This window comes from Elgaria multicarinata, chromosome 6, assembly GCF_023053635.1.
Source record: "Elgaria multicarinata webbii isolate HBS135686 ecotype San Diego chromosome 6, rElgMul1.1.pri, whole genome shotgun sequence".
NCBI classification, from domain to species: Eukaryota; Metazoa; Chordata; class Lepidosauria; order Squamata; family Anguidae; genus Elgaria; species Elgaria multicarinata.
The window spans coordinates 88,272,865-88,285,503 of NC_086176.1; the positions used below are offsets into that span (position 1 = coordinate 88,272,865).

A 12,639-nucleotide genomic window follows, 5' to 3' on the forward strand; every position below is an offset into this window, starting at 1 on the left:
GTAAGCCTTGTCACTGCTTCAGAGGGGCTTAAGGATTTACAGTAGAACTAGCAAAGCTTTAAAATCTTAACAGCCCATTAACTGCAGGATATGGTTCATGAGATTTAATGGGTAGTTGTTAAAATGACACAGAACTATTGGGCGGCAGCGGGGTGGGGGAACTGTAGAAATGTTTGCTTTTCCTGTTTTTCTCTCTCACCATAATAAAACACTAGAGCTGCATGGGGGGGACTTCCTTCAAAATGCACTGCTGGATCTTAACTCTTTTTTTCACTAAATATGTTATCAATTTGTATGAAGAAACTTTAGTGACATGTCTATACACGGTGTTCATTAAATTAAATTTTACCTTTATCTATGGTATAATAAAACTTAAGCTGCTGAATGTTTTCAAAAACAAAAGAACAGTCACAATAATTTTATATATATCATGGCAAAACCAAATTTAGGGCTGCCTACTATAGATTTTAAGCCTAAAACCAAAACCTTTTTTCTTCTTATTAATGATAGATCCTTTCCTTTACTTATGATAGATTTCCCCACCCCACACACTGTTGTCACTGTCAACCCAGCTGCCACTCCTTGCCTTCTCCTGTCTTTTCCTCTTGCCTCTGTATTCACAAGAACTTTTTCTCAGCAATCTGTGGCTAAAGGTCTTCTGAGAGACATGGAATGAAGGTGAACACATGGCAGAATTTTAACAGCTTCCCTAATAATATTACATGCTAGAAAAGAACTCCTGTACTTTAGTCCAGTTCTCTGTCTGTCCCTCCGCCGGCCCCCCACTCTAACACCCACACCCACACTTTTAAGTATCGCTTGGCTATGAGGAAAAAGTAGTGGCAGGTCCCTTTGTAGGTCTGCATTCTATCCAAGAGCGTTGCTGTGCTTTCTGCTTTACCCTGAAACATTTATTTTTTGTATTAGCAAATGAGAAATACAAATAAATCCCTTCATGAATATTACTTCCAAGCATTATGTAATAATTACAGACAATTCTTTGTGAGATAGAATAGAAGCTATTTGAAATTACAAATTTAATAATTTTTTCTAATGTTGTTCTATAAATCTTGAATTGCAGAATTTATGATCAGATGTAGCAGAATAGTCATAACTTCTCAACTTGTACAATTTGCTGTTCCACTTTAGACATCCGAATTATAATTTGAGTTGTAATGAGAAGATGTGCAAGTAGAAATGTGACAGAAAAGCTTTGAAGCGTTACCCTAGTAATTCCTCCTAACAACTGAGGCCTTAGCTAGACCTAAGGATTATCCCAGGCAAATGGAGGGGTCGTCCCTGCCTGCTCCCGGGATCCCCTGTGTGTCATTTCGATGCACAGGGATGATCCCGGGACAATCCCGGGATATAGGCCTGGTCTAGCCATGGCCTAAGTTATGCTAATCACTCCACAAAAGTATGTATTTTATTTATTTATTACATTTCTATACCGCCCAATAGCCGAAGCTCTCTGGGCGGTTCACAAAAAATGTATTGCTTACTTTTCAACCAGAATTGAAACTTGCTTCTTTTAACAATGGATTAAATGTTAAAGGCTCTGATCTTCAGGAAGGAAAATTGATAAATTATCAGATGTGAAATCTTGGTGACCTTATTTATTGCTGATTTCAGCTGGATTAGAAATGCTGCTATAGCGGTTTACTATGCACAAAGTTTAAAGAGACAATGGGAACACAGACAAAAGTAAGATGGGAAAAACCTTATATAGCCTTTAGGGAAATTCATATAGGGAAATTCTAAATGGCAGGATTTAATAGCAGTTAACTGTTAAGTTTAAATGTTCATTTTAAGGTTGTTAATTAGTTCATTGGGGATCTAGTACTTGTAGCATTGAATTATTTAATATTTGTTAAATCTTTAATTACTATAGTGTTTTTCTAACGTTATTAGAAAATCTTACAAATACTAAAGTTTCTAGAGATGTCCTGACTTGTACTTAAAAATAGCTATTCCAGCTATTATATATGAAAATGAACCTCTATGCATCAGTTCTGAGCTAGCATAAACATAGCTCTGGTTTGCTATATCAGCTGCTTCAAGTGTTTGTTTTAAGTGAAGGCATAACAATGATTAAAGGCTTATGCAGCTCTCACACAGCTCTAGTGATGCAAACTTCCATTCATTAGTTATTAATGCCAGCACTGCAGTCTGCAGTGAGTAATTTTCAGTGAGTCTGCAGTGAGTAGTTTTATTATTTTTAAAAAATTAGGATAAATTATTGTGTGCTTATACTTAATTTACCACTCAAATCTGAGATAGTGGCAGTATCTGTGTTAAAGATTGTATGTACTGGGGTATGCGCATATGTCACCTGCTTCATTCCCTGCATAGAAACCAGGGAATTCCCTGAATAGAAACCATTAGGAATGTGTCACTCCCTTCCCCGTTTGGAGAATGATCTGGAGCTCCCTGATCAGAACATCCCAGAGAAGCAGATTGTTTCAAGAAATCCTGGGGCTTATCAGGGGGATCCTGTGCTTTTGGGAAAAACCTTAGTAGACCTATTTCTCCAGGATGCAGAAAAGTCATAACATCTGTGTTAGAGCTGGAAGCTCAGCCCCTGTCTAATCATACGAGATGTAGGCGTCTGAAGGTGCAGGCTCAGCTGGCTACCAGGCAAAGAAATCAGGAATTCTTCTGAGTAAAGAGCTACTTGTAAGAAAAGCTCCCCTCACGAAGAAGAACTTTTAAAGGCTTCTCTGATAATCTGCAGCTGAGCCTTGACCCAGGCTCAAAGAGCTCAAGCTTAAAAGCCCTCAGTTATGGACAGATGGAATGTCTGTTCTCAAACTCCCAGACCTCTTGTCTAGAAATCGCTTGCTACCTAGTTCCCTTTTGGACCTGGTATTCTCTGATCCTTCGATCTTCTGCAGACCTTGCCTTTGAAAAAACATTCATATTTGAACTGCTCTCTTGTTGGCTCTTAATGCCACTGTTTTGATACACTGTGTCACCACACAGCTCAAAACGTTCAGTCAGCACCAAAGATTGGATACGGCTTCATTTGGAACAGGACTTAATCTTGGGCAGCCATGATCTTGCTGCCCTACTATACTTTGGCTTTACCCAGAAGACAAGGAAGTGATTAGTCAATCAGCCGACTTAATGTACATTATCATCATTACATTCATAATTGGAAAACTCCATTCTGTTCCCAAATAGTGTAAATTTTACAATGTTGTTTTGTGAATTGGAACTAGAAATCATAACACAGAGCCAGTGTGGTGTAGTGGCTAAGGTGTTGGACTGGGAGTTAGGAGATCCGACTTCTAGTCCCCACTCTGCCATGGAAACCCACTAGGTGACTTTGGGCCAGTCACAGACTCTCACCCCAACCTACATCACAGGGTTGTTGTTGTGAGGATAAAATGGAGAGGAGGAGGATCATAGAATAGCAGAGTTGGAAGGGGCCTACAAGGTCATCAAGTCCAACCCCCTGCTCAATGCAGGAATCCACCCTAAAGCATCCCTGACAGATGGTTGTCCAGCTGCCTCTTGAAGGCCTCTAGTGTGGAAGAGGCCACAACCTCACCAGGCAACTGATTCCATTGTTGTACTGCTCTAACAATCAGGAAGTTTTTCCTGATGTCCAGCTGGAATCTGGCTTCCTTTAACTTGAGCCCGTTATTCCGTGTCCTGCACTCTAGGAGGATCGAGAAGAGATCTGTGTGACAACCTTTTAAGTATTTGAAAGTATCATGTCTCCCCTCAATCTTCTCTTCTCCAAGCTAAACATGCCCAGTTCTTTCAGTCTCTCTTCATAGGGCTTTGTTTCCAGACCCTTGATCATCCTGGTTGCCCTCCTCTGAACACGCTCCAGCTTGTCTGCATCCTTCTTGAATTGTGGAGCTCAGAACTGGACGCAATACTCTAGATGAGGCCTAACCAGGGCCGAATAGAGAGGAACCAGTACCTCATGTGATTTGGAAGTTATACTTCTATTAACGCAGTCCAAAATAGCATTTGCCTTTCTTGCAGCCATATCGCACTGTTGGCTCATATTCAGCTTGCGATCTACAACAATTCCAAGATCCTTCTTGTTTGTAGTATTGCTGAGCCAAGTATCCCCCATGTTGTAACTGTGCCTTTGGTTTCTATTTCCTAAATGTAGAACTTGGCATTTATCCCTATTAAATTTCATTCTGTTGTTTTCAGCCCAGCACTCCAGCCTATCAAGATCACTTTGAAGTTTGTTTCTGTCTTCCATGGTATTAGCTATCCCTCACAGTTTTGTGTCATCTGCAAATTTGATCAGCGTTCCCTGCACCTCCTCGTCCAAATCATTAATAAAAATGTTGAAGAGCACTGGGCCCAAGACTGATCCCTGCAGTACCCCACTCGTTGCCTCTCCCCAGTTTGAGAAGGTTCCATTGATAAGTACTCTTTGAGTCCGATTCTGTAGCCAACTGTGGACCCACCTAATAGTTGTTCCATCTAGCCCACTTTTAGCTAGTTTGTTAATCAGAATATTATGGGGCACTTTGTCAAAAGCTTTGCTGAAGTCAAGATATATGACATCCACAGCATTCCCACAGTTCACAAGGGAGTTACCCGATCAAAAAATGAGATCAAATTAGTCTGACAGGACTTGTTCCTGACAAATCCATGTTGGCTTCTAGTGATCACTGCTTTATTTTCAAGTTGCTTACAGATTTATTTCTTTATAATCTACTCCAGAATTTTCCCAGGGATGGATGTCAGACTGACTGGTCTGTAGTTCCCAGGTTCCTCCTTTTTGCCCTTTTTGAAGATAGGGACAACGTTAGCCCTCCTCCAGTCGTCCAGCACCTCACACGTCTTCCATGATTTTGCAAAGATAATAGACAAAGGTTCTGAGAGTTCTTCCGCTAGCTCCTTCATTACTCTAGGATGCAGTTCATCGGGCCCTGGAGATTTGAACTCATTCAAGGAAATTAGGTGTTCTTTGACCATTTGTTTATCAATCTTAAATTGCAATCCTGCCCCCTCAACTTCTGCTTCACTTTCTCCAGGGTGGTCATAGACCCGCTTTTGGGAGAAGACTGAGGCAAAGTAGGAATTGAGCACTTCAGCCTTTTCTTTGTTATCTGTTTACAATTTGCCATCCTCATTAAGCAGTTGAACCACCATTTCTTTCCTCTGTCTTTTACTACTCACGTATCTGAAGAAAGCCTTTTTATTTCTTTTAGCATCCCTCGCTAACCTCAGCTCATTCTCAGCTTTAGCCGTCCTGACGCCATTTTGACACTTCTGCGCCACCTGTCTGTACTCTTCTTTTGTAAATTCTTTTGTAGGATTATGTACGCCACCTTGGATTGCTTGGAGGAAAAAAGGTGGGATATAAATGAAATAACTAAATAAATAATGATATAAATTATATACTAGTAAATTACTGCATTTGAGATACAATATACACAGTTAATGTATTATGTGTGAGAATAATATAACCAGAATTTACAATAATGATGTAGCATTCTTCCTATTAAAAATCCTGCTGTGTATATTTTTCATTGAATTACTACAAGTAAGTGGTAATATTTGTTCTTTTCTTATAACTCACTGTAATGTAATCTCCAAAATGAAACAGTGAAAGGAAATACTGTACAGTCAAAAGTTTGGTTTGTTTACAGCAACTTTAAAAAGAAATGGCAAGCTAATAATAGACAAGCTATTTCTATTGAGAAACATGAAACATATATTATACTTTTTGATTACACATCTTTGATTTAAATAGGGTTTTTTCCCTTTCTTTTCTGTTTTTTTTTTTTTTTTTGGCTTTAAGGCTTTTGAGGATGAAATCATATGAGCTGTGTATTTTATTTTAAGGCAAAATGCTGTTGTGGTGTACCACATTCTGTAAGATTAAACAGATGCTATGGTACCAGAAATCAAGAGTTTTAAGTCTTGAATGAAGTATTGTTATTCCTAACACATGCATATGAAATCTTGTACTAAAGCACTGAAGAACTGATGAATTTATAGTATTTAATGCTAAGAGAGTTCCCCTTCCTACAGTAATTTTAAAACTAGAAATGGATAATTGGTATATTACTATTTAATTTCTTTAATACTAGAGGTATTATTAGAGTCTCCCTAGGAGAAATAGTGCACACATAGATTTCCCATGTAAGCAGGCATTTCAGCTCACTTCAGTATTAGGGCAGTATATTTTGTTTACAATGTAATAAATGACGAAGTTTCTGTATATGCAAGGATAGTGAAATAAATCACATATAGCCTATGTGATCACATACTATCAGTGAAATGTTGGGAATGTAATGCCTGAATAAATAGATATATAAATATAAGTAAAAATATTTACAACTTTCTCCAATGGTACTTTCCAACACAATATAATAATAATAACAATTCTATAAAGTATGTTTGAAATGTTCAAAAACCCTGTAAGTTAGGCTGGTATTCTTGTGCCTTTATTGCAGATAAAATATTGATACTGAGGGAATAGTGAACGTGGGAGGGGACGTTTGCCTTGGGTTTTTTTTGGCTCACAGTACACTTAGCCGTTACTCTACATTAGCTCTAAATATAATTAGACTCTGCTACAGTAGTGCCTAAGGTGGTATATAATGTATTCAAATTAAAAATATAATCAATTTTTTAAAAAATATGAGTTTGATCCAGACTCAGTGAAAACAATCTTAATCTCTAAATAATAATAATAATAATAATAATAATAATAATAATAATAATTTATTACCCGCCTCTCCCTTTGGATAGAGGCGGGGAACAACATTAGTGCAGGAATCAACACATCTTTAAAATTCTTGACTTTACATTAATCTGGGTAGGCCTGCCGGAAAAGGCTAGTCTTCAAAGCTGCCTTAAAATCACAGAGGGAGTTAATATTACGAAACTCCTCCGGCAGGCCATTCCATAATCCAGGGGCGACAGAAGAAAAGGTCCTCTGGGAAACTGATGTCAGCCTAGTCTTGGCTGACTGAAGTAAGTTCTCCCCCAGAGGACCTGAGTGTGTGGGGCGGACTGTATGGGAGAAGGCGATCCCGCAGGTAACCTGGACCCAAACCATTTAGGGCTTTAAAGGTAATGAGTTTCCGTACTTTGCCCGGAAACTCATCGGCAGCAAGTGGAGTGATTTTAACGTTGGGGTAATATGCTCACCCCTAGATGTACCGGTGACTAACCTGGCTTCCATATTTTGAACTAGTTGAAGTTTCCAAACTAGGTACAATGGTAGCCCTATGTACAGCACATTGCAGAAGTCAAGCCTTGAGGTTACCAGCGCGTGCACAACTGTCTTTAGGTCTTCTGACTCTAAGAAGGGGCGCAGCTGGCGTATCAGCCGAAGCTGATAGTAGGCACTTCTACTGGTTTGAGGGAGTTAGGATGGGCAGAAGTGTCTGCCTGCCTCTAAAATATGGCATTCCAGAATTGGGTCAGAGATGACCTTGGATCCACTGAACCCAAAGACCCTCCATTTCCCCATGAGGACCTAGGATCAGGACCATTTCCTACACGAGCCTGGAGCTTGTGTAGGGATTTCCTTCTCATTGAACCCCTATTTCTGACATTTCATTAAAAAAAACCACGACATATATTAAAACATGCAGTCATTTCATGGTTTTTTTCTTCATAATTTAGATTGCATTCTGGAAACTGTTAAGTGGATGGAAATGGTCCATTGACCTAGTCACCGTCATATTGCTAACAGATTGAAATAAGAGAAGAAATTGGCCACATGTGCTCTAATCTGACTGCTTGCTACTCAGTGTCATGAATCAGTTGTCCATTGAAGACTTGGTGTCTCTTGACCCCAAAATTTGCTCTGCTTTGAAATGTTCTTTCATTACTCCTTACCACTTGTGCCCATGTAGTTTGAATGATTGAATGTGCGCTATGGTGTACTAGTAATTCTAATGCTTGGAATTATTTTTTAGTATTTATTTAAAATATTTATATCCTGCTTATATTGTTCTGTTCAAAGTGTCTTAGTTGTACTGCAAAAGCACTGAATGATTCAGAAAGTGTGCTTCACCTAATGAAGTATGTTTCTAGTTCTCAGGAAATATAAATATTTCTTTCCATCTATTCTAGGGTATCAGGAATGAGGGGTTGTTCTGATAACTTTCCAAGATCTTTGGTTTCTTAAAGATCTTCCTCAAAATGTTGAAAGATTATTCTTCTTTTCTGTTCTTTGCTTCTCCCTCCCCCACTCAGCTAGAGGATTTTTTTATTGTTGCCATGGAACTACCTATATCAGAGGTGGACAATCTTGTTGAAAAGTGATTGTGAGCAGCATACCAGTGGTTCTATCTTTAATACTATATATAGATTCTATCTGTTTGTCTTAATTGTTTACTCTTCAAGAGGTATACTTAACTTGAACTAGGGAGCCTCATATTGAAAAACCCATATACTGGGCCTGTTCAGACACCACACTAAGCCATGGTTAGGCCTTTAACCCTTTTGCAGCAAATGGCTAGTGAGTGTGCTTAAACTGTGATTATGTAGTCTCCATGGTTAGTAATGGTTCACACGACGTTAAATCATAGTTCACACAACATGCTAAACCATAATGTTTAGCTCAAAATGCTTAACAACCATGGCTTGGTGTGTCCTCTGAACAGGGTCACTGGAAGCTCCAAAAGAGGCCCTTTGTGACATTTGTGACATTGACTGGGTTCAGATGACACACTAATGGCTTGTAGGTTATTGAACCCCTGATTAGCTGTGTGCCCATGGGCATTAAATTGTATATGCTGCCCTCACTCAGGGTGCTTCATGTTATGTGAACCTGGCAAGTGTGGGTTATATGAGGGTTAACCCTTGCATAACCCATGCTCACCGGTTTCACACAACATGACAACCCTCAAGCAGGAGGTTGCCACACACACCCTGCATGCATCACAGCCTCACTGTGGGTTAAATGACCCACGGTTGGCTGTTGTGTCATGCGAACAGCCCCAATCTTTGAATCTCAAGAATAAGACACAATTTAGTGTTAGTGTGAGTGAACGGGAGAAAGTGCAGCCCTCAAAGGAGATACGGGTCCCACGTAGTGCTTCTTCCATCTTCGCAGAATTAACTTCCATAGTTGAGTGTGACTTAGGGACTGACTGTAAGACTCGTATGTATATTTAAAATTCTGTAACTAGTGAGTGAACACTGAAGAGGGAGACAATTTGTTTCATTTTTAAAATGCCACTGAACTCAGGGGGACTTTCTTAAAAGGTGGACAGAGGAGAGAAGGAGAACAGATTGACCCCTTTATTTTCTGGATAGGTAATTTTTAAATCTCCCGCTGGGAAGAGGAGTGAAAGCTGCCCATAGAAATCCATGGAGAAATCCAAGATTTTAATGCAGCTGTGCACCAGCCCTTCAAACAAAAGGTATAAGCAAAGAGAGAAGCTCCTGCTCTGTGTAGCTCAGGTCTTATTAATTCATTAGCCTGACAATGTAAATTTCAAGGCAGTTCAGCATCTCCATATTGCAGGTTGGAAGGGCTTGTGACAGGGAGAGAGTGGTTTCTGTCAGCTGTGCTGAATAGTGCAGGTTGGGAGTCTGGCTGAAAAAGAGATTTACAACAGCACTTGTCCAAGGCTGTCAACCCCACATTGCAAGTTGGGCTGAGAGAGTATCTTACAACACCCCTGCAGTATAGTTCACTATTATAGTTTTATTAATGCTTAGGGGTGGGGCAGTGGCTGAGAGAGAGTAGCTTACGGCAGCCTTGCAATCACTGTGAATACAGAGTCAGAGGTGGGGCAGAGACTGGTTTGGATCCCCAGCACCCATAGAAAACACTGTTCAGGTTGTAGCAAAGGTCAATTTATTTAAATTGTCCTCCCGTGTGATATCCAGCCCTCAGTTGCATGGAGAAACCTCGTGCTTCATTAACTTGCATGCTGAGGGGCAGCTCCTATCCCACCCAAAAATAAATAAAGTGAAATAAATTTGTCCCTTGATTTTCACAATAGAAATGTACACTTTGGTGCTGATTTTGGTACAGGATCTAGATCCTGTATCTTCTATCAATTTTTTGTGTGCCTGTCTTTAAATTTCCCATTTTATACTTACAAGACTTGTTTTTATATGTAGCCATCTTTTTTCTTTAAATGGGTGGAGGGAGGAAAGTTAGAGGAAGATGGGGTTGTGCCAAGAGAGCCCACTGATATTCTGTTGTCCAAACCCCCACCCCAAGAAAAGACTTGAAACAGTCCATGTTTGTTACGTATCACTCAATATAGAAATGTTTTGGCAATTTGGATTTCAGGCAACACACTTTTTGCCAAGAAAGTAAACAAGATGCAAAATGTTAGGCTTTAAATATTATTAAGCAGTATCATAACATATGCAGTGTCCTTAGGAAGAAAAGATTTCGACAGATTTAGAACAATGGTTTTCTACTTTTCTTGTTGAAATAGTAATGTTATGCAGACATACTGCTGCAACATAACAGAGTGGCAGACTGTTTTATAAGGGCAGAGATTACACTTTAACTTTTTTTTCCTTCCTGGCAGGTGTCCCACTGGCCTGAGGCCAGAGGCTGTGAGCATACTGCAGCCTGTGGTTTACACCAGAATGCAGAGCCGACACTCCAGCTGGCTGCACATAATTACAGTGATTGCAGCCTGACAACTGGAGTTACACTACAGAAATGTGATAAATATAAAATGTATTACCAAGATGAACCTCTTATAAATATATCTACTTTCCCCTCTTTACAGATATGATATCTGCACATATAAAAACAAGCCTTGTGGAACACTGGGTAAGGTTGCAAAGTGTAACCTAAATTAGTATTTATTTCTTGAATGTTTCAGTAGATTTTATTTCTTGAGATGGTTTCCTCACATTCGTATGTTTCTGTAGAAATGGATTTTGAAATATATATATTTTTATTATTCAGTTAGGGAAGTAATGTTTCAGCTAGGGATGGGCAACTCCCGATGTTTTGGCTTACAACACCCATCAGGCCTAGTCAGCATAGCTAACAATGAGGGATGATGGGGATGAGGGATAATGGGAGGCCAAACTATCTGGAGGGCCACAAGTTGCCCACCCCCTTAAAACTCTATGAGTGGTTATTTTTGATAGTTGTATCCATTTAAAAGCTTAGAAGATGATCAGTGTAATAATTATGAGGAGTGGGGGAGCAGAGGGAAACACACACTGCTTTCTTCTTCCTGAAGACTGCTCTGATAGATTTCACATATACAAAGAAGACTCCCAGAAAATCAGAAATGTTAATTGTAAAAATGTGGTTGAGAAAACATGCTCTTTTCTAATTACCCCTTGATGTAAAAAAGCCCATACTGTCCTTGTTCATCTCTAGCCTTTCCTAAGTTCTTTATCATAAAGACAGTGTTGTTGCAAATTTTATGCTCTTTTTTATGTTTTTAAACTAACATTTGTTGTTAAGATGTTCTTCATTCCTAAAGTACATTATGTTAAAACCTCAGAACATCCCTTTAAAATTTTATTCAGTATTAATTTGCAGTATTGGCATTTTGAGCAGAAAACTATTTTTTATATAATTTTTCCAGAATTTTGTAATAATTCTTTCCCCTGGAAATGTTATGTTTCCTTTTTGAATGGACTCTATTAACTTATTCAGTTAGTTCACAAGTGGTTATACAGCACCAATCCAATAAGGCACCGGAAATGCAGGACAATTGGTCTGCATAAAAAATATTCCATAATGACCATTAACCTTCTAAAGAAAACGTTTCCATTATTAACATTTTCAATTTCTACCACTTCAAAGATTTAAATTTACAACATTACTTACGTCTCTCCCTGAAATTACATTCCCGTTCATCAAGCATTAGGGAGATAAGAGAATCTGCTACTAGACTTTTTTTTTCATTCCCGTTTGCCTGCATGGAGAGTCAAGTAAAGAGCTATGTGCATTAAGTCGCCTTCATGGAGTATGGAGCTACAGCTGTATTGTAGCTTCAGGGAATAATATTTCTTCTATTGTACATCTGTGTTGCACCTGGTACAGATACTTAGACCAGGTGCTGTGCTCTGATTTTGAACTCTATTGTCTTTTCAAACCTAAAAGCATTGTCCAGAATCATAAATTATTAGCTTGGCCTTGTAGCCTGCCTTAAGATATTCTTAAGTATGACTTAAGAATCAAATCCTCCTGGTGTATGGACAAGTGTCCAGAAATTGTCCCTCAGGGTCCCCCTATATGCAGTGACTTGCAGAAACTTCCATTGCCACTGTTTCCTTCTCCTTCCCAGCACTTGCAGGTGCTCCGTGCAGGTGCTGTCTCCCATCCCAACTGATGATGGGCTCAAGAGCCATTGTTTTGAGACTCCTATAGCTGAGGAAATATAATAATATAAAAATACTATATACCCACCCTCCTCCCCTTAGCCGTGCTGGGAAACTGGGAGGTGTTTAGGTTGGGCAGGCTAGTAATAGTAATGTGAAAAGCTAGATAACAGGCGGATTCATATGATGTCTTTGCTAGTGATGAAGAGATCACCCAGTTTTATTATTTTTGGGGTTCCATTAATACAGGTAAGCCAAAGTGGCTGTGAAGCAAGCAGAATAAGAAAGCCATAAGCTAACGAACAATTTTCTGAGTGACCCTAGCAGACAATGTTTTGCAAACTGTGCTTCGCTGTTAGGGATCCAATTGGCAAG

At 39.3% G+C, this 12,639-nt stretch overlaps 1 protein-coding gene across 3 annotated transcripts in view; it reads left to right on the forward strand.

Moving 5' to 3' along the window:
* ADAMTS6 (ADAM metallopeptidase with thrombospondin type 1 motif 6) overlaps window positions 1-12,639 on the forward strand; it is a 194,104-nt gene that overhangs the window by 52,214 nt on the left and 129,251 nt on the right. For all 3 annotated transcript variants that reach the window (XM_063128018.1, XM_063128020.1, XM_063128019.1), the window contains exon 8: window positions 10,707-10,750. In XM_063128018.1, coding sequence (XP_062984088.1) covers window positions 10,707-10,750 — 44 coding nt within the window. The remainder of the gene's footprint in view (window positions 1-10,706; window positions 10,751-12,639) is intronic.